A 22,183-nucleotide genomic window follows, 5' to 3' on the forward strand; every position below is an offset into this window, starting at 1 on the left:
TAACCACTACACCAAACTAGCTCTCTTTTTAAATTTATTTTTTCCCCCATTTCTCAAAAAATTCTGCAACTGATGTCCTTCTGATCCATCCTGCTCTGTTTGTTTCCAGCTTTTCCTATTTTAATATTGTAGCTTTTAAAACTTCCTGGTGAAATCTCTCTATAAAGAAGAGGAAACAGGTTTATTTATTGCTTAGTATTATGTACAGATGTAAGTCATGATTTGTCTTAGGATTCTGACCAGTTTGAAAACATAATTGCTTTTTGATTTAATAATCCTAACTGCAGGTTAATACATGTAATGGGAATGCACACTTTCTTGTGGTTTCCCAATTTATAACCACCTCTTCAAACCTCAAGAATTTGGGCAAGGATCTTTCCCACTCTACAGGTAGTCCTCAACTTACAACAGTTCATTTAGTGACCATTTGAAGTTACAGCGGAATTGGGAAAAAGTGACCTATGTCCATTTTTCACACTTATGATTGTTGCCACAACCCCATGGTCACATGATCAAAATTTAGCTTGGCAACCGACTCATATTTATGATGGTTGCAGTGTCCCGGGGTCATGTGATCTCCCCTTTTGCGACCTTCTGATAAGCAAAGTCAATGGGGAAACAGATTCCTTTAACAACCATGTTATTTATTTAACAACTGCAGTGATCCACTTAACAAATGTGGCAAGAAAAGCCATAAAATGTGGAAAGCTCACTTAACAAATTTCTCACTTAGCAACATAAATTTTTGGCTCTATTGTGGTTGTAAGTCAAATACGACTTCAAATATAGTCATAATTTGAAGATCTCAGAGATTTCCCCAGAGATCCCCTGCATATAGTTACAGCCTCAAAAAACTGATATCTGCCAGACAAAAACAATAGTGTTGCTTTATTGTGAACATTTGCAGACTTTCATTGCAGCTTCAGAGTAATTGTTCTCTGAGACTAACTACTGAACTGTACAATTTTAATATTGCTAATAGGGCACACTCTCATATAATGTCTATTTTACATGATGCTTTATCTTGTCAAGTTAATCTTTTCCATTTGGCTTTTGGTATTTATTTATTTTTCTTTGCTCCTATGTTTTTTCCTTAACAAGGCTTATTGTAAGATTACAGGTAGTCCTCGACTTACAACAGTTAATTTAGTGACCATTCAAAATTGCAACAGAACTGAAAAAAGTGACTTATGACCATTTTTCACACTTACGACCATTGTAGCATCCCCATGGTCACATGATTGAAATTCACATTCTTAGCAATTGATTCATATTTGTGATGGTTGCAGTGTCCCGGGCAGTGGTGGGATTCAAAAATTTTTACTACCGATTTTGTGGGCGTGGCTTGGTGGGCATGGCAGGAGAAGGATACTGTAAAATCTCCATTCCCTCCCCACTCCAGGGGAAGGTTACTGCAAAATCCCCATTTCCTCTCAATCTGCTGGGACCTGGGAGGCAGAGAATAGATGGGGGCGAGGCCAGTCAGAGGTGGTATTTACCGGTTCTCCGAACTACTCAAAATTTCCACTACTGGTTCTCCAGAATTGGTCAGAACCTGCTGAATACCATCTCTGGTCCCGGGGTCATGTGATCCCCTTTTCCGACCTTCCAGCAAGCAAAGTCAATGGGGAAGTCAGATTCACTTAACAACCTGGTTACTCACTTAACAACTGCAGTGATTCACTTAATAACTGTGGCAAGAAGGATTGTAAAATGGGACACAATTCACTTAACTGTCTCACTTAGCAACAGAAATTTTGGGCTCAATTATGGTTGTAAGTTGAGGGCTACCTGTATTGCAATAAACAGAGCAAGATCCATAGGGCTGTCCCTAACAGCTTGATTTTCCGAAACTCCATTCAGGACAGAAAGAGGAATCTGGGAGCCCATTTGGGGAACCTACTTCCATTGAGGTTATTGTATCACTTCTATTAAATCTGGCATGGGAATCAAAATTACGTTCCATGCTGTTCAGCATCCAGTCCTGCTGAGCTGAATAATAGCATTTTTTCTTTGCATCAGGCTAAGTCATCACCTCTCTGATGTGCTCCTTCAATTAAAAAAAAAACTGAGGAAAAAATTATGACAGAAGTACGGAATTAGGAATTTCATTATGCCTGGCTCTGCGCCAAACAGCAAGCGCAAATATCACACAGAAAGCTCAAACTGATCACATGGGGGAAAAATAGACTTCTCTGTAAAATATGCAGCAGAACACAAAGACTAATCTAGATTTATTCTACTCAGGAGAAGAGAGAAAGGTGAGTGAGGAAGGAAATTGTCTCTCATAACAAAGAATGCCACTGTAATTTCCAAAAACTGTTCAGCTGGTGGCAATGGGTTGTAATTTATCTGATGTTGATATGATTCCCAACTCATCTTAGACTGAGATCTCTAGGTAGTACCACAATATAAACTGCTTAAAGCAGTAATAATAAATCCTATCAAAGCAATAATGAAAAAGTTGCGGAGGACAGAACAGAGTTGGGCAGGAAAGCTAGTCTCTATGTAACTATATCTCAAGAGAAGGGAGTCAGCGCAACAGAAAACTACTCCTGAAGACTTCTTCCCAACATAATGCCTTCCAGATGTTTCAAAACACCACACCCCTAATTCCCAGGAACCATGGTCACTGCACATGCTGGCTGGGAATTAATGTGAGCTGTAGTCCAGCACATCAGGCTGGAGTGCTTTATCAGTCTTCACAATAAAAAGAGAGAGAGAGAGAGGGAGAGAGAAAACCAGGAAAGTCATTTACACAACATATTATGCTGTGCTGCAGTCTCTTCATTTTTAATTTAGTGCAGGGGTGTCAAACTCAAGGCTCGCGGGCTGGATTCGGCCTGTAGACTGCTTAGAACTGGCCTGTGGGGCTGCCCTGGAAACAGCAAAGGACCGGCCCACTGTGCATCTGCCAGCAAAAATGGACCTCGCAAGGGCAATGCACGGCCCTCCCGAGTGACATTTTCACTGGCAGAGAGATGCAGGAGGCCATCGCAGCCAGAAACAGAGGTCGGGAGCCCGTTTTCACTGGCAGAGGCGCTCAGGCCACCACAGGCATCCCCGACACAAGTGACATTGAGCTGGCCACGCCCACCCTGGCCCCCCAAGGTCAAACACAATGCTGATGTGGCCCTCAATGAAATAAGTGTTTGACACCTCTGGTTTAGTATAATACATAAAATCAGTCACTGTAGCTTTTAAGCTATAGCGTACTGGGGAAAATGAACTGGCTATAATAAACCATCACTAAACAAACCATGGCTTACCTCATGTGAACTAGACAGAGACCCAATAGGCAACATCTGCAGAATTCTTCCATAATATAAAGGAAGTCTGACAACAAATCTCCTATCCAATTGGATGTCAACATTTAAAAAAACAACCCTTCTCAACCTCTTATAGTCATTCTTGAACTTGCTACATATTAGGCTTCATAGCCACATCCCTTTCAGTCTCCCTTTATCCAAGAATAAGCAGTGAGAGACTCATTCTTATGAAGCAGCTGAAGCAGAATTGAGGCAATTCAAATGCCAGAGCTTGAGTTTAGGATAAAATTAGGGGGACAAACCCTGTGTAAACAGGCTAACACGATACAAAAGACCAGGTTGCCATCAAACTGAAAAATCCCACAACAGAAAGGAGGGAGAAATGATTACATGCCTCAGGCCTGTTACATAATGCTGGGATTTGTTGCCATTGTTAAATCAGATTTTGTCCCATCCACTATCCAACCCCCACAATAAAAGTGGATCTCTCGGCTCTGACTCAGTTGTGCAGAGGGAGAACAGGGGATTGGACTGCAAAAGGCAAAACAGCAAAAGAACAGTCTTTGTATCTGTGGCTTCACTTAGTAATCTTGGAAATTATGATGATTACAAGCATGAAGAAATGGGCACCGGCTTAGGGGCATACATTTTGAGCTCATACCAGATGTGATGCTCAAGCACAATCTACAGAAGTGGAGGTCAGAATACTCTGCACAGTTCTACACAGCTTGAAGCAAATCAGAGTGTGTTGCTCTGGAAACCCACAGCAGTCTTCAGGACAGGCCACGCTCAGGGGCCCTGATCTAAAACAAAACGAGGTTAAAGAGATATGCCAACTCCCCATTCCACAGCCTTCCAGATGGACAAGTAAGAAGAAGATTGCTCCTCAGGGAAATAAAGGAGGAAATCTTAAGTTTTACTCTTCATAATATGACCTCACACCAAAATAACATTTTCACTGCAGATTTTCTGCTCGGCACAAAAACAAAGATAATACACGTAAGATAAGTAGAGAAAAAAGAAACCCAAACCACAGGTTTTTTTTAATCTTATGTTTTACATAAAAACGAAACTAAAACATTTTAGAACATGCAGGTTAATCTTATCAGGTAGATATCATGTCATTTATTCTCCCCCCTCTCTTGCTATTCCTTCCCTGAGTTGGAAACAAACAGCAAGAGAGACTTACGTTGACAGCTGAGACCATTCATTTGTAACTGTGGTTACAGGCCCCCAATTTATCAATTACAAGATAGTAGCAGATTTATACAACAATCCCAACCAAGCAACAAGCATCATGACTTTGGCCAATGTCTGAACTCAGCCTCTGACTGAGAACAGAGTTCATTACAACTCTGATTACATCTTGCCCAAAGGGAATTACAATGAATGAAGTGCACAATAATATTTTTATACTCTCAAAAATATGATAAAAAAGGCTCTGGATTCACGGCATGTCACTACTCTTCTTTTTATAAAGATTAAGAGAATTCGCTATCAAGGCTGAGGAGAAAAACTAGCAGATGTATGGAGCTATCCAATTCCATTCAGGGTATTCCTCTGATGCTGCAATTTCATTTAGCCCTGTTGCTTTATTAGAATTAGAATTAGAATTTCAGTAACAGAGTTGGAAGGGACCTTGGAGGTCATCTAGTCCAACCCCCTGCTCACACTCTCCTAGGCAATGTATGGAACTTATCTGAAGCTCCTGAATAAAATAAAACTAAGGTTATTCCCAATAAATAAAGTGACAGACTTTTGAAATAAGATCGCTTATTTCATAATACAGCAGTATTATGTTGCTATTGTTTTCAAAGAAACTAAAATTCAAATGTTATTAACGTAAGGCCTAACATTTTCCATCAACCTTCTTCTTCAACCTTCCAGCTACTGAGACTACAACTCCCACAATTCTCAGAGACCATGGCTTTGCTTTGTATGAGAATTTTGGGAGTTCTCATTCCAGCACATCTGGAAAATATCAAGGGAAGGGAAGATTGGATTACTATAAATTAAGAAAAAGGGAACATTCAGATGCAATCTGAGATCAAGTTGGACATTGGCACCTGCAAAGAATCATTTCATATTACGGGGGAAACATTACATATAATAATATTATAGACCAACAACCACAACTGAAATTAGAAGAAGATTGTAAATGAAACCAGGGGAGACATTTATTAAAAATCAATGTGGTCGAAGCCAAAAAAAATCCTTTTCTTTTTAAGGGATATAAAATACCCTAGAATGTTTGTAAATGTTGGCTCTGCTCAATCTTCGGCTCTGCTATCCAAAAGAGAGACTGAAAAAGCCCTAGAACTTGGAACAACTCTTTCATTTACAAACTAAATAAACCCAGACTCAGCTTTTTTAAAAGCTCGGCCACTGTGCTCCAACCCTGCTAGCTTTTGGCAGCAGCAAAGCGAGGAAATGGTAGGCATTTCTGATTAATAAAGCTCTCACACAGAGATGCCTTGCATCCAGAGCTGATGGAAAACAACAACTAAATGCTCCAAGGGCAGGAAGGGGAAGCTCTCGGCCAATGAAATTGCCTGGAAGCCAAAACGGGGTGCGGTGGGGCAGGGCGCATCTGCAGGGGGGGACGCTCGCAGTGCATTTTGGGGGTTCCAAAATCCATGTATTTCACCCTAGTAGTGTTCCAGAAGTCTTTAAACCCCAGCTCCTTTGCCAGGCTCTGGAATAGGATTGCTCTTGAGCTGTTCCCAGGTGTCCTTTGTGTAATTTGTTTTGTCCAGACATTCATAGTTTCTTCTATTACTGCTTTTATCATCATCATCATCATCATCATCATCATCATCATCATCAAACATGAAACTCAGTCAACTGAACATTCAAAAATGCATCACAAATACCATTGACTGGTCTAATGGTTGATACGGGTTGCTGCCAGCGTCCTGGATATCAACCAAGTACCTTCTTAAGATGTACGATGTTCCGAGTAGTGTAGTTTTTTGCAGTTCCGCTGATGTTATTGCAGGAAGCTGCAATTTGTTGATGTATCTTATAAAATTCTTGGACATAGTACCAAGTACCCCCTTGGTATCACAATGGGTATCACTGTTACATGTTTCATCCATAATCACGTCATTTCGATGACCAGGTTGCGATATTTTTTCCAGTTCTTTTTCTTCGACTCTGGCATCTCCTGGTACCGCGATGTCAATAAATTGTACGTTTCGGTTTTCGACAACTGTGATATCTGGCGTGTTGTGTTCCAAATGACGATCTATCTGTATTCTAAAGTCCCACAAGATCTTCACCTTCTCATTTTCTATCTGTATCCGTTCCAGTCGGGCATCAGGCCTGAGTACAGCACGGAAACGGCATTGGTCGCGTTGGTTGATGATCTCTGGAGGGCTTGGGACAGGGTTGTTCTTCTGTCCTGGTCCTATTAGATCTCTCTGTGGCTTTTGATACCATCGACCATGATATCATGCTGCACCGATTGGAGGGGCTGGGGGTAGGGGGCACCGTGCTGCGGTGGTTCTCCTCCTTCCTTTCTGACCGGTCACAGTTCGTGTTGACGGGGGAACAGAGATCGACCTCGAGGCGCCTTGTGTGTGGGGTGCCACAAGGGTCAGTTCTCTCGCCCCTTTTGTTCAACATTTATGTGAAGCCGCTGGGTGAGATCATCCGTGGTTTCGGAGTGAAGTGCCATCTGTACGCTGATGACACTCAGCTGTACATCTCCACCCCGGACCACCCCAACGATGCCCTTGATGTGATGCCCCGGTGCCTGGAGGCCGTGCGGATCTGGATGGGGAGAAACAGGCTCAGGCTCAACCCATCCAAGACCGAGTGGCTGTGGCTTCCAGCATCCCGATATAGTCAGCTGGCACCATCACTGACTATTGGGGGCGAGTCATGGCCCCCACAGAGAGGGCTCGCAACTTGGGCATCCTCCTGGATGCACGGCTGTCTTTAGAAGAGCATATGACGGCCATAGCCAGGGGGGCTTTTTATCAGGTTCGCCTGATCCACCAGTTGCGTCCCTTTCTGGATCGGGATGCCTTAAGCATGGTCACTCATGCTCTCGTCACATCCTGCCTGGACTACTGTAATGCTCTCTACATGGGGCTCCCCTTGAGGAGCACGCGGAGGCTCCAGCTGGTCCAGAATGCAGCCGCGTGGGTGGTTATGGGGCCGACTCGGCGCTCCCATGTAACATCTCTCCTGCGTGAGCTGCACTGGCTCCTGGTGGTCTTCCGGGTGCACTTCAAGGTATTGGTTACCACCTTTAGAGCGCTCCATGGCTTAGGACCCAGGTATTTACGAGACCGCCTTTTGCCACCGATAGCCTCCCACCGACCAGTATGCTCTCACAGAGAGGGGCTCCTCAGGGTAGCGGCCCCCAGGGGGAAAGCCTTCTCTGTGGGGGCACCTAACCTCTGGAATGAGCTGCCCCCGGAAATATGGCGGATCCCGGATCTTCGCATCTTTCGCCGTTCCCTAAAGACATTTTTATTCCAGCAAGCCGGGCTGGCCTAACTCTTTTAAATTGTTTTAATTCTTAAATTGTTAATTATCAGTCTTAAGATAGGGGTGTTTTAATTATGGGCCAAATTAATTTAATTGGATTTTAATACTGTTTTTAAATTTTGTATTTTCTTGTTTTTTATCTGCTGGCTGTTCACCGCCTCGAGTCCTTCGGGAGAAGGGCGGTATATAAATATAAACAAATAAATAAATAAAATAAAATAAAATAAATAAATAAATAACTTTTTCACTTTATGTTCCCATGACTTTTTGGATACAGGTAAGTCGTATTTTTTTACATAATGACCAGTGAATTAATTTAGCAACTCGGTCGTGTCTAGCTTTGTAATCAGTTTGTGCGATTTTGCTGCATTCACATATTAAATGTGAAACAGTTTCGACTCTGTTGTTGCAAAGTCGGTAGTTTGGATTGTCGGTGGATTTTTGTATCTTCGCTTTCATGGCATTAGTTTGTAGTGCTTGTTCTTGAGCAGCGAGTACTAAACCTTCCATTTCTTTCTTAATGGTTCCCATCTTAAGCCATGCCCATGTAAAGTTGTCATCACATTTTCCTTCAATGTTTTTCAAGTGCTGTCCATGCAAAGCTTTGGTTTTCCATCTATTTGATCTGTCATCCAGCTGTTTTTCCTTATATTCTGCCTTTGTTTCTGTTGTTTTTATAATGTTCTCCGTTTTCACAGTCTGCAGCAATTTTTCTGTACTTTGGTTCACATAATCATTCAATTATTATTATTAGTATTTATTTTATTCATTAAACATGAAACTCAGTCAACTGAACATTCAAAAATGCATCACAAATACCATTGACTGGTGCTAATGGTTGATATGGGTTGCTGCCAGCGTCCTAGGTATCAACCAAGTACCTTCTTAAGATGTACAATGTTGTTGTTGTTGTTGTTGTTATTTTAGAATATAAAATAATAAAATTAGAGGGAGACCACAGCTGCAATATAAGGATATCTGCAAGAGGGATCTAAAGGCCTTGGGAATGGACATTAATGACTGGAAACCTTGACCTCTGATCGTTCAGCCTGGAGGCTAACGACGCAGCATGGCCTTCTCCAATTCGAAGAGACACTTGTTCGGCAGGCTGAGGCAAAGAAGCAGTCCTGGAACCAGCGAAATCTGGGGGCTGGGCAGGGGACAGAATGTATCTGCCCTCAGTGTGGAAGGGATTGCCACTCTCAAATTGGCCTTATAAGTCACACCAGATGCTGTTTTAGGATCTCTTTCCAGAGCACGATACCATAGTCTTTTGAGACTGAAGGTTGCCAATGAATGAGAATATAAACCCATTCAGAGGCATTCTAGAGTGTGGCGATCTTAAATCCAACACATTTTAAAAGGACATCAAAGAGACAGAGTGCTTTGTGTGTGTGTGTGTGTGTGTGTGTGGTGTGTGTGTGTGTGTGTGTGTGTGTGTGTGTGGCTTTCCAGTGATCACCCACATTGTGGCAACCAATCCACATCTCATAGCACCTTTTAAGTCTTATTCCATGGGATCATTTCTGTGAGTCAGGGAAGCAACCAGATGCCTGTGAATTAAGCCTGTTTTTTTTTTAAACTTATTAATTGTCTTTGCAGTTCAACATGATCCCTATACTAAATCCAGATTGTTGTTAAATCATACATTCACTAGGAAGCTGATGTCGAATACAATCCTATAATAATCAGCTCACACAAAGGGGAAAAAGAAGAAGAATCAAAGCTATCGCCCTGTAAAACCACCAAGCAATTGGGAAGACAATGGCATTCTCAAATATCCCCACAACCACCCCAGGCATGCAGCAAACTCAAGTAAAAGCCCCCCTCACCCTCACCAAAAGAGCAACACAGAAAGGCAGTCTTGTGGATCATGGGTCATCTACCACCGAAGTGAGAGACGAGAGACAGAAAGAGAATACAGTTGGCGGCCATCCCACTCTTTTGACAATAACTGGCCATCTGTGAAAAAAAGTTGGGTTTTTTTCCTACCAAAAGACTGGTCCTTCAGCCGATTCCAAGCGTTCGGGTCTCTCACTTTGGGCGGTGTAGGTCTAGGCTGCAGCACCCACTCCGCACGCGGGGAATTGGGAGGTTTCACTTTGATTGAGTCTTCTACTGAAGAAATAATAGGGTCATTTTTTTTCCTTCTGGTACTTTTTCCCCCCCAAATCCCTTTTAAATATTTCCCACTTTTTTTTTTCTCATTAAAAAAAATGTTTGGTAAAAAAAAAAAATATTTCAACAAAGCTGAAGGGATATGGAATAATATAACATCATTTGAGAGAAACAGCAATGAAAATGAGACAAAAGGGACACATAGGATATGGCATTCTTAAGAGGGTAAGTAACTTGTTTCCAAACTTCTCAGGGTTACATATTGTACACAGGCGAGCTTTCAGTTTTGATTACCTCAGTGAGAGTAAATAAACATCAAGTTAAAGAAGTAGCACTTTGTTTGCTTCAAGGAATTCTTTGCCATGAAGAATAATTAGAACACTCAGAACCAAATAGACATGCATGTACAGGTAGTCCTTGACTTAGGATCAACAATTGGAACCAGAATTTCTGTTGTTAAGTCATAAGTCAAGCTGGACCAAGTTGTATTGCAATTTTTACGGCAATCACTAAGAAAAATCACTGTAATTGTTAAGCAAATCCAGCTCCCCCAATGAATTTCTTTTTTTTTGCAAGAAATCAGCAAAAAAAGGTCGCCAATTGTAATCACATGACCACAAGACGCTGCAACCAGTTGTAAATGCAAGCTGGTTGCCAAACACACCAATTTCAATCATGTGACTGATGTGTGTGAGAGAGGGGAGGAAGAGGGAGAGAGAAATATAGTTTTAAGTGCGAGTACAGGTCATAAGTCAGTCACTCTTTCCAAAAAGTCATAACTTTGAATCATCATGAAAGGAATGGTCATACGTAAAGGACTACCTGTATTTTGTTAATTGTGCAGTTACATGTGACTCCATACATTTGTTTGTTTATTTATCGAACTAATATAGCCGGTCATCTCACCAAAAGCGACTCTATATTGGCTGTGATGGCATATTAATCTGAATAACGATCAGGCCAATAACATTATTGCCTAATGCATTGTACTAACACAGCCCATTGGATCAGTTGGGTTGAATAAACTATGATTAAGATGTTGACGTATAAACAAGTCCTGCAGATATCTGCCACATACTTGCACATGAGTAACTACAGGCAAAAGGCAGCCAGTCTGCTCTTAATCTTTTCATTTTAGAAGATACACATTCCTCATTCTTTCATAACTAACCATTCCTATCAATATTTTCTCCCATGCATAGCTATCAAATAGCCAGCAGGCTTACTTCTCTGTACAGGAATTCTCTAGGAGGCTCCCTTTAAAGGAGGCTTTACGGATCACAAAAATAGCATCTGCTTCAGAATGGCACAAGGAGACCTCTGCAGAAAGTACGTACTCAAACTGGCTGTGTCAAGCTGCAGAAAGTTGAGTGCCAATAGACCCTGGAGCTACCTGAGGGGCTGGGTGGGGAGCAGGCCTAAGCTGTCCAGGACTGCAGCAGCTTCATGCTCACTGGTTGGCCCTAGAGCCAGCTAAGATCTCCTGCAGAAGGCAGGAGATGGGGGGGGAGAGTGGGGAGCTCCCCTTGGTCCCCTCTGCTTGTAATCTTCACTGGCGGTTCCCCACTGCCTTTCTTGGGAAGCCAGCGGAGAAGGTTGCAAATGATGATCACAGGGCACTTCGCAACCTGCAAGCACCTGAAATGTAATCACTTGATCATGGAATGGTGGTAGTAGGATATTTTACAATGGCCGGAAATGCTTTATGGTCCTTTCTGAGCCATTGTTAACTGCAAATGATCTTTAAATGACTGGTTGCAAGACAAGGACTATCTGTATAAGATAGTTTCATGGGAGAGAATGCAGGAAAATGGGGTTCGCTTGTTATCTCTTTTGGTGTTTGAAACAGATCTTTTTTTTTCCTGTTCATTATTATTATTTTTCCCTGATCTTTTTTACTTTCCCTCAAGCTTTTTACATCTTCACCAAATACTATAGGCCCATTATGATTGGTTATTACTGATGCCTGTATCCTCACAATTATGGCAGAACATGCTGCTATCGCATTCTTAGCTCGCCAAGAAAATTGCCCTTCCTTTGTTAATAAAGCATTTCTACCCTTTAACTTTTCAGTTATGCAATATAAACAAAACTGACCAGTAAAATTAACTGACAAGAAGTTTTTTAACACATCCCAATGCAACGAAACAACAACAAAAAAAGCAAAAAACCAACCAGCCAGCTGAAAGAAAACATGAGCAAACCAAAAAGCTGTTCCATAAACAAAAATGATGCAGGAGGGGAGGGGAGGGCAGGGAAGAAACTTCAATTTTGTTCCAGAAACCTATTTAGCTTCTATTAAAAACCAGAGCAAGGGAGACAGAGTGTGTCATTTGGCACCGTGAAACATCCTATCCATTCAGAACTGGTAAAGCAACGATTAAATAGAGATCTGGTTATGTCTGGTCTGGAACACAAAAAGTCAGACATTACCCTATTCGTCTTGGCATTCACACCAGAGCTATTCTGCTAGGAGACCAATTACCTGCTTCCCTAAAACAGAATGAGGCGAACTTGAGCTTAGTGTTTAAGAGTTTATTTACGGCTTTTTTAAAAGTTAGCATTGATTTTCTATTAAAAATTTCAAGCGGTGCGTTTGCATGCAGTGAATTGAACACTCTAGGCAGGAATCGGCGTGATCATAAAGGACTCGGCTTCCATTTTAAAGAAACTATTTAAAACAGACAGTCTTCTAACCCAACCTAATGCCTTCCAGATGTTTTGGAATTCCTCCGTCCCAGCCAGGGTAGCTGATAGCAAGGAATATTTGGGAAACAAGCAGAGGTTATCAGGTTGGTTATCACTATCCAAAAATTATCTTTGGAGGGGATAAATGAAGGGGAGGTTAAAAGTACCATCAAATATACTGATTAGAAACTCTGGGAGTTTATTTATTGCTTTTATATCATGCCTTTGCTCAAGAAGGGGAAAGCAGGGTTGAAATCTAGCAGGTTCTGACAGGTTCTGGAGAACGGGTAGTGGAAATTTTGAGCAGTTCGGAGAACCAGTAGCGGAAATTTTGAGTGGTTCAGAGAGCCAGCAAATACCACCTCTGGCTGGCCCCAGAGTGAGGTGGGAATGGAGATTTTGCAATATTCTTCCCCCAGGAGTGGGGAGGGAATGGGGATTTTGCAGTATCCTTCCCCTGGAGTGGGGTAGGAATGGCAATTTTGCAATATCCTTCCCCTGCCACGCCCACCAAGCCACACTACGCCCACCAAGCCACGCCCACAGAACCGGTAGTAAAAAAATTGGATTTCACCACAGGGGGAAACTGTCTTCCCTTATGTTATTCTCTCAATTTAAGCTGAACTAAGAGACAGTAACTGACTCAAAATTACTGAAAATACTCTATATTCAAGTGGGGACTTGAATCTGGACATTCCACGGCCAAATCCAAAACTTTAGCTTGAACTACCTTACTGCCTGATTGAGAAAAACTAAAATAGATTTTTTTTTTTTTAAGAAAATTAGTTGGAAGAAATAGGGTCCAAAGATTACACACATACTTGCTGTTTCCTATAGCTATGCAGAAATCATAGCACTGTAAAGCATGACTCAGAAGTTTGACTGAGATGGAACATAGCAGAGATATAAATGGATAATTACTGTGTCACAAGTGACTCAAGTAGTTGTTGAATGGAGCAGAAGAACTGGTAAATGTTTTACTTAGTATAAACTATAATTAAAAGCAGAATGCTAGTTCAGAGGAATAGCACATTCTTTACATGCAGAAGGTCCAAATCTTAATATCCACTATTCAATCCTTATAGGAAATCATGGAGAACTACTGCCAGTCAAAATAGACCATGATCCAATTCAGAGGTTGGGTTTCACAGTCTTTGCATTTGTGATGTGTAAACCATGTTTTTGTAACTACAATCTGTGGACCATGCTAGAATCGACTGGTTTCTCACAACATACTAAGTGATGGCTAAGCCCCAAACAAACAAACCACATTACATAGTTTGTGGGAACTAGGCCAAGGTAAATAGCAATAACAATAGCACTTAGACTTATATACCGCTTCACAGTGCTTTACAGCCCTCTCTAAGCAGTTTACAGAGTCAGCATCTTATTTATTTATTTATTTATTTATTAGATTTTTATACCGCCCCCTCTCCCGAAGGACTCGGGGCGGTGCACAGCCAAAGTTAAAAAACATACAATATAAACAATTAAAATACGTTTAAAACAGAATTAAATCTAAAATGGCTCCCCAATTTAAAATGCCTTACCCATACCCCTATAAAAAGACGAATTTAAAATTTAAAAATTTAAAATTTCCACATTTAAAAAGGGGGACATCTTGCCCCCAACAATCTGGGTCCTCATTGTACTGACCACGGAAGGATGGAAGATTGAGTAAAACTTGAGCCTAGTGAGACTCAAACTACTGAACTGCTGGCAGCCAATGGTCAGCAGAATTAGCCTGCGGTCCTGCATTCTAACCACTGCGCCACCAAGGCTAAAACAACTTTATGTGTCCCTATCTTAAGGAATCCTATAGATTTGCATTTGTATAACTCCTCCAACCTGTAGAAAATACATGGCATTGCTCCAAACCAATTAATCAAGGTCATAAACCAATCTAGACATGACAGAGGAAGTCATAAAAAGGATTTTCCAATCTTCCAAAATTAAACTGCAGGGAGACGGGATTCATCACACTCTGGCACAATACTAGGAAAGGCTTTTTTTTTTTAAAGTCCCTTTTTATCCAAAGGAAATGAACAGATTTAGGTTCACAAAAGCAATTAAAAATTATTCCAGACTAATTCCCATGCACTTGGCACAATGGAGCCTTCCACATGTTTTGGGGGCACTGCAGAGCTGAACTCACAGCTCAATGGTGCTGGACGAATCAAGAAAATAAGGTTCTTAAGCAGGTCAGAAGACAATATAAGTCACCACAGAGGTAGATCATTGCTTCAATAGATTCTCTGCTGCTAAACTGTAGGGTCCTTCCTTCCAAAGGAAGCTTTTCACACATCCTGCAGCTGGAATCTTTGCAGTAGCCATCATTTCAGGAAGCAATTTAAAACAAATACTTCCTTTTCCAAACAAGGCAAGAAATAAAGTGAAACCAAAAGAAACTGAGTGTGCTGAATGATGTATTGGGAGAACCAATGGGCATTGTTCCCAAAATAAAGAGTTTCAATCTGCAAGGACCAGAAAGTTAAAATGGGACAAGAGAGAGTGACAAGGGCTTAAAAAAAAAAAAAACCTTTATTTTCAGGAATCCATAAGTCGCACGGTTTTTTTCCCTCCAAGATACATGCTCATAACAGTAATTTTATAGACAAGTCATGTTTGTGCATACACGTATCCACTATTTCTGCAAGAGAGTGGAAAAGCAGGTTCCTCTTATTGTATACTGAATTTATAAGCACATTTATCATGCTATAAAGTTCTTATGATCCCCTTTTCCTCCCTCTCCACCTTCCACTCTCCAAAGTGACTTTTTACCTTTCTGAAAAAGCTGCCACGTAACTAAAAGCCCATATCCCTAGCTGAGAGCTCTTAAGGGGATGAGGCATGTGTGGCTCTTTGTACTGGAAAATGTAATCTCACTTCAGAGGCTGCATTTCCCACCACTCAGAGGCCGACATGCTTCATCTGTTGCCATACGCTGTATAGCTATTATCGGAGCACTTGACCATCAAAACCTGACAGACTACCAGGAAAAGGAACAAGAATCCTGAAAGTATGTCTGTTGATCTGTCAATACGCCAGTTATCTCAAGCAATGTAACTGAAAATCTTCAGTAAGGCAAATTAGAAATGTCCCAGAGATTTCAGGGTTCAGCAAACTAACCCTAACAAACTCTTTTGCTTTAAGGAGTGATGGCTTCCCATTAACACATCTACACAAATATCTTTACTAATCTTCTTATACTCTGTACAACCTACAATAAATCACATCAGCTATACCAAGGGGGAAACTTGGGGTTCTTTAAAAGTAATAAAAACCTAACTTCCAATAGCCCCAGGCAAGAGGACCAATGATGAGGGATGTTGGAGGGCACCAAATTGGGGCACTTGGTGCTACTATAGACCAAAGCTTTCCAAATCTGGTGCCTTCAGCATTCTATAGATCAGTGGTGGTTAACCTTTTTGGTACCGAGTGCCCAAAGCGTGTGTGTGTGCATGCAAATGCATGGCACAAACCCCCAAAATGCACTTGAGCGCCCCCTGCACATGTGCCCCCCCCCGGCATCCCGTTTTGGCTTCCAGGTTGGTGCAGGAGGCTTTTCAGGCCCAAAACAGGGAGGGGGTGCGAACCCCCAAAATGCAATGTGAGTGCCCCCTGCCTATGTGCCCCACACATGCGCTCCACGCTTCCACAGATGCGCCCTCCCCCCCATGCATGCATGGCAGAGACCCAAAGACCAGCTGGCCGGCGGGAGGTGCATGCGCATGTATGTGGAGCTGGACTGGGGCGCACATGCACGACACTTCTGCGCATGCACAGAAGCATCCGGGCGGGTGGGCAGAGCTTCCCGCTGCCACCACTACCAATTTGCCCGATCCAGGGCGAACCGGTAGCAACCCACCACTAGAGCAAAGGCAGAAAGATAGTTTTGTTTAAATGCACAGCAAGACACAATAACCTGCTGTTTGAATCCATTATCCAACCTCTTTATTTACTTGGCCAATCTCATGTCTAAGCCACTTCTCGGGGAACAATTTCTGCATGGAATTAAGAAAGCGGACTAGACTGAAGATTTCTAAAGAGTTCTTGCAGGTCATAAAAAAAGGAAAATATGGTTAGAAGCACATTTTTCAATGGCGATGTATGGCATCTTCCAGTGTCCTCAAGCCTTAACTAAGGTCCTATTGTACAAGCATAATTGATACATGTTTTGGTTTCTCCCTCTTAATTGTACCTTCAATTTGGTTCAATTTTGGTTCAAAGTTCATGCAAAGTTAATCTTATGATCAAGACAAGACATTAAAAATGGCAACTGCAGCAAACATGTCCTTTTTACAGCCAAACTTAACCACTAGAAAGAATTTGGCAAGTATACTTGGGGGAAAAATATCAGTTTAAAGAAAAGTTGGGTGCCACCAAAAAAGCAGTAGCAACAGTACTTAAGACTTATAAACAGCTTTACAATGCTTTAAAGCCCTCTCTAAGCAGTTTACAGAGTCAGCATATTTCCTCCAATAATCTGAGTCCTCATTTTACCAACCTCAGAAGGATGGAAGGCTGAGTCAACCCTTGAGACTTGAACTGCTGGCAACCGGCAGTCAGCAGAATTCGCCTGCAATATTGTATTCTAACCACTGCGCCAGCATGGCTCCTATCCTTTCCATGACACATTCATACAGAAATTTTAATAGCAAGAGAGAACAAAAGTGATGTTTAAAAGGATCCTGTAACCCTTCCAAGTTTAAATTGTACAGATGTGCCTCCTTAATTCTCCCCATATGCATTGTTGATTGTTGGATCCTGTTTAAAAAAAAAAAACAAATGCAAAAGGTAGAAAGAAGAGATCTGCATAAGGCAATGTTTTCAGACACAGGAACTCATCTCATCTCCTTCCTTTTTGTTTAGAGTAATCAGCATAAGCTTGTCAATGGCTCATTTGCTCTTCCTTGGAACTTCTTTCTTAACAAAAAAAAAAAAACCCACACCTGGAAATAATCTTGATGACCTTTTTGTTTATCTTATATTTCCAAAATGGGATTACCTAAACCAGTAATATTTTGATAAGGGCAGAAACTTCCCACAACATGAGAAGTAAAACTTTGCTTGAGCTGGCTTTACCTGATTAAATTCTCCTCTACTTCTTTTTTGATCTACATCCATAGCTGAAGTTACTGAGAAGAAATGTTGGGAGAGACAGTCAACCCTGATCTTTTCTCCTCACTTTCAGGCCAATTATCTTAGTAGGTCTTGTTAGAAACTGAGCCAAATCCTTCAAGCACGTAGACCCTGCAAGCACAACATTCCCAAGTTCCTAAAGCCATCTGACTTACAGTAAGTCTGTTCTGATAGTCCTAAAGAGCCAGCCAGGTTCACCTACCTAATCAGCTGGATCCAGAATCAGACAAGGAAAGGGTTACAGTTACTCATCCTTTGAATTGGATTGAGTCTGCGGCTCCAGAAGAGTGTGGTTTCAGGAAGTCAAGGACTACACGGGGCAGACCCAGCCATGGCAGTTACAGATAGGAACTCCCAACTTCCTTTTCTTCCAACTATTGAGGGTTCATCTAACACCGACCTTCAAGAACCAGAACTTTTATGCACAATCGGCAAAGGAAAGGTGATTCTTCCCCATCCTCTTGTCTCTTTAATCGAATAACACGCTAAGTTATTTCTCCATTTCCAAGTATAAATTGTAGCTGCACAAAAGGTATTCCCCTTTGGAACCCATCTGTACAAATGCTGCATTTGATAAATCTGTCTCCCTCTGTATTGTGTCAGGAAGCCCCCAAATTTTGTTTAGGGTGTGTTTACAAATTTTGCTAATTTACTGCTCATGAAGGAGTTATGACATTTTGCAGCAAAGTTCATTTGGAAAAGAGTCATATATGTTATAGTGCTTGCTTATTTTGCCTGATCGTTCCTTCAAAGAGCTTAACAAAATAGGTGTTCTGCCTTATCTCACTTGCCAAAAAAGCATGTTCCTTAAAGCCCTATAATCCTATTGGCAGATTAGGGTGAGAGGCAGTACTTGGTTCCATGAATAAATAAGGTTTTGATCCCTGTTCTCTCCAAACATTAATACGTTGGTGGACCCTCTCCTTCTCATCACCAAAGCTTTCTATCCAGAACATTTGTTCTTCAGGACAAGAACCATTTCCTAATTAGTAATTTTAATTATTGTGTTATCCTTCACATAGAGCTGTAAGTGGGAGTGGGAGAATCAGGACAACCACAATGTTATCTTAATACTTAGGGAATAATTCTAGGCATATCTATGAAAAAATAATAGAAAAGCCACAATTCAATGGGATTTATTATTTTATTTTATTTTCAGGTTTAAGTGTCAGTCCAATTATTAATCAACTCTGAATAGCTTATAATCCTGCTTCTACACAGAGAATTAAACCAACCAAGAAACAAACTCAACAAGGCAGACAAAGGGAAGACAAAAATAAGTTTGAGGATGCATATGGTCCTGATACTGCATATCCCTATATAAAACTCAAACCAAACAAACCACATTATGACTTAGCAACTTGGGTGAACTCAATTATGCAGTTTTCTGACTTTCTATTTTGTTATAATTTTGCTCATTCACCAAAAAGGCCCCCTCTTACTATTATGCTACAATATCTACACCAACATTGCAACAAATCTCATCTTGATAGTAAAAACAGTATTTGGACTCAGAACTTGTTTCATGTGTAGCCGTACTGGTTGATTTGTCTGGAAATTTTGATTTTGAATTCAAGTAAAACTATTCGTTTTATAACTATTTTATAAGAATTGGTTTTTAAATCAAATTCAAGATAGAAATATAATAATACAGAATCAGATGGGAGGGAGGGAGGAAGGATCATTTTACTAAGGGAAGGGAAGGGAAGGGAAGGGAAGGGAAGGGAAGGGAAGGAAGGAAGGAAGGAAGGAAGGAAGGAAGGAAGGAAGGAAGGAAGGAAGGAAGGAATTTAGCATTCAAAATTGCCTTGTAAAGGTACTGTAAAGGTCTGCAAAACAGATCAGGAGGCCCAACTGCAAGAAAACCTATCTGATGCTAGAGAAAAGTTCTTTATCCAAAGCAATAAGACTCAGCAGGAGAGGTATGGAAAGCAGCATGATCCAATGACTTTTTTCCCCCAATAACAGGAAAGGCAAAACCAACACACTTTAACCAAACTGTAACGCAAAGAAATATTTGCTGTTGTACTGAGTGCCCTGCCAAAGTGTATTATGATATAAATAGTTTTTGGAAAGCCAATCAGCAACAAAAGCAGAAAGCGTGGATTTGGTCAGCAAATAATTCTGTAGCCATTTTGCAGTGGGCTATGGAACAAAAAAACATAAATTCATCTCTCAACAGCACAGCCAAACAATAGTAAACAGAATCCACACACTCTTAACTGCCTTGTAAAGGTATAGCTCTACTGCAAGACACACTAGGACAGGGGTGGGCAGAGATCCAAATATCAGAAAACCTACTGTATTAGAGCTCTAAGACTCTGCACACAGTTGCAACCTAACAAAAATAAAAGAGAAAAAAGAGAAATTGTGCCATTGGAACTTCTGGCCAAAAAAAGTTCATCCTGACTTCGTGCCACTAAACTAGGATGTTGTCAGGAGAAGAAAACTTCTACAGTGAAGCTGTAGATTTACTTCCTAACCAGTGAGATTATGAGGGTTCCCCATCTTTGGGCCACAGGTGACTCCAAAATTACAGTATATCTCCAAAATTCAAAGAGTAAAATAAACTTTTCAGCAGTGGAATTTTGACTGGACAAGGGAGCTCAAGACCTCTATAAGACAAAATATACTATCCCCACCAGAAAATTGCCAGGAATCCTTTAACTCAGAAAAAAAAAAAATGCAAATAAATAACTATCAGTTTCACCCTTCCAGTAACATAACCTCACAACCAGAAGGCTTCCTGCAGCCTGCCAGAAGGCTGAGTTGAATTGCAGCCCTCAAGCATCTGAAGATGCTCCTACCCTATAGGGAACATGGTATGTGAATTCCACTTATACATCCATACTGGTGTCCCTTGTGATTTTTTTTAATAATCATTTTAAAAAAGCACAAGTTTGACTAGCCATGAATTTCAGGCTCAGGACAAATTTGTGGCATCCTTTACAGTGGCACCATTTTTATTACCCTTTTAAAAGTATTAATCATTCTTTTGAACGGTACTAATGGTGCTCTGGCACATTTAAAAAAAAAATAAAGTTAACAGCAAAACATTACTTATTTCAAAGAGTGTTATATGGCTATAATCTGAAATGTTGTAATACACTTTTTAAAAAATAAAGGATGAAACAAATTAAGGTGCTTTTACATTTTAAAGAGATACGATCACTCTTCCTGGATATGAAAATTGTTCACTAGTTGGTCATGCAATACCCAACTATCCCCTTCCATTTTTCTAAAAATGTGAATATGCTGACTCCAAGCCAGCACGGATGGTTTATTGTTATTCTTTATGGAAGTATTTATTTGCTCTTCTACCCTAACATAATTCAGATACCACCTCTGAGAAAATGAGGGGTAGAACTGGAAAGCCTTCTCTAGCCCATCAGCTGGTTCAGAAACTGAGCTGCAGCTCCCCTATGGACAGCCAAAGGAAGTGGTTCATTCCTGGGTCTAGGTCCGTGATGGTGAACCTATGGCACACGTGCCACAGCTGGCACGCAGAGCCCTGTCTGTGGGAACGCAAGCCGTTGCCCAGCTCAGCTCCATCGCGCTTGCATGCACATGCCTCCCACCAGCCATCTGATTTTCAGGATGCGCGAGGGCGGGGCACATGTGGAAGACGCGCACAGGAGGCTGCGTGCACACGCGCAATGGGGCATGGGGGTCGCGCATACATGCACGGGGGCGGGGAGAGCACAGGGGTGTGCAGCACCCTCCACGGCCTGTTTTTGGGCCCAGGAGGCTACAGGGAGGCCTCCTAGGCCAAAAACGGAGGGCAGAGGGGTCACGTGCGCATGCACGGGGGTGGGGGGAATATGGGGGGTCATGGGCACATTGCATTATGGGTGCCGGCGCACACGCACGCTTTTGCACACACGTGCATGCGCCTTCGGCACACAACAAGAAAAAGGTTAGCCATCACTGGTCTAGGTCATGGAGACAATGCAGGGGTGAAATGTTACTGGTGAAATCCTAAAGGCGGGCCTTTGGCCGACTGCTACCTGCTTGCCTTCCCCTCTGCCTCGAGTCTTGCCTGCCCTTCCCGAGCACTGCCGTGCCGCTGCCATTCGCTTTCTTCCTTCTCCCGCTACAACATGAAAGCAAACGGCAGCGGGGTTGCTTTGGGAGGTTTCTTCGGGCAGGCGGATGTCTGCAGCCAGGTGGGGAGGGAGGGTGGCGAGAATGGTGTGGGTGGGCACGGGAGCGCCAAGATGAAGGGCTAACTGCCCTGGTCCACCCAGGTAAGCGCCGCCACCCAGGCCAAAGGGAAAGCGCCACGGGCTCCGTGGTCGCGTGGCCGGGCCTGGCCCTCTCCCTGCGTGAGGGGCTTCCACCCCTCTTGTTCCACTTCTTTGCCGCTGGGAAGCGGCAGTGTGGCTGAGCCTCCTTCCCCCGGAGCACCGGACTTCACGGGCCGAGTTCCTGGAGTGGCGCCAGCAGTCAAACAGAGCAGGCAGGTG

At 42.1% G+C, this 22,183-nt stretch overlaps 1 protein-coding gene across 1 annotated transcript in view; it reads right to left on the bottom strand.

Moving 5' to 3' along the window:
- Positions 1 to 22,183, bottom strand: part of LRP1 (LDL receptor related protein 1) — a 331,544-nt gene that overhangs the window by 283,623 nt on the left and 25,738 nt on the right. Inside the window, exon 2 of the mRNA XM_070938005.1 lies at positions 9,762 to 9,887. Within this exon, the coding sequence (XP_070794106.1) occupies positions 9,762 to 9,887 (126 nt within the window). The remainder of the gene's footprint in view (positions 1 to 9,761; positions 9,888 to 22,183) is intronic.

Source organism: Pituophis catenifer, unplaced genomic scaffold (assembly GCF_029215685.1).
Source record: "Pituophis catenifer annectens isolate HBS135680 unplaced genomic scaffold, rPitCat1.0.hap2 SCAF_2, whole genome shotgun sequence".
Taxonomy (NCBI): Eukaryota; Metazoa; Chordata; class Lepidosauria; order Squamata; family Colubridae; genus Pituophis; species Pituophis catenifer.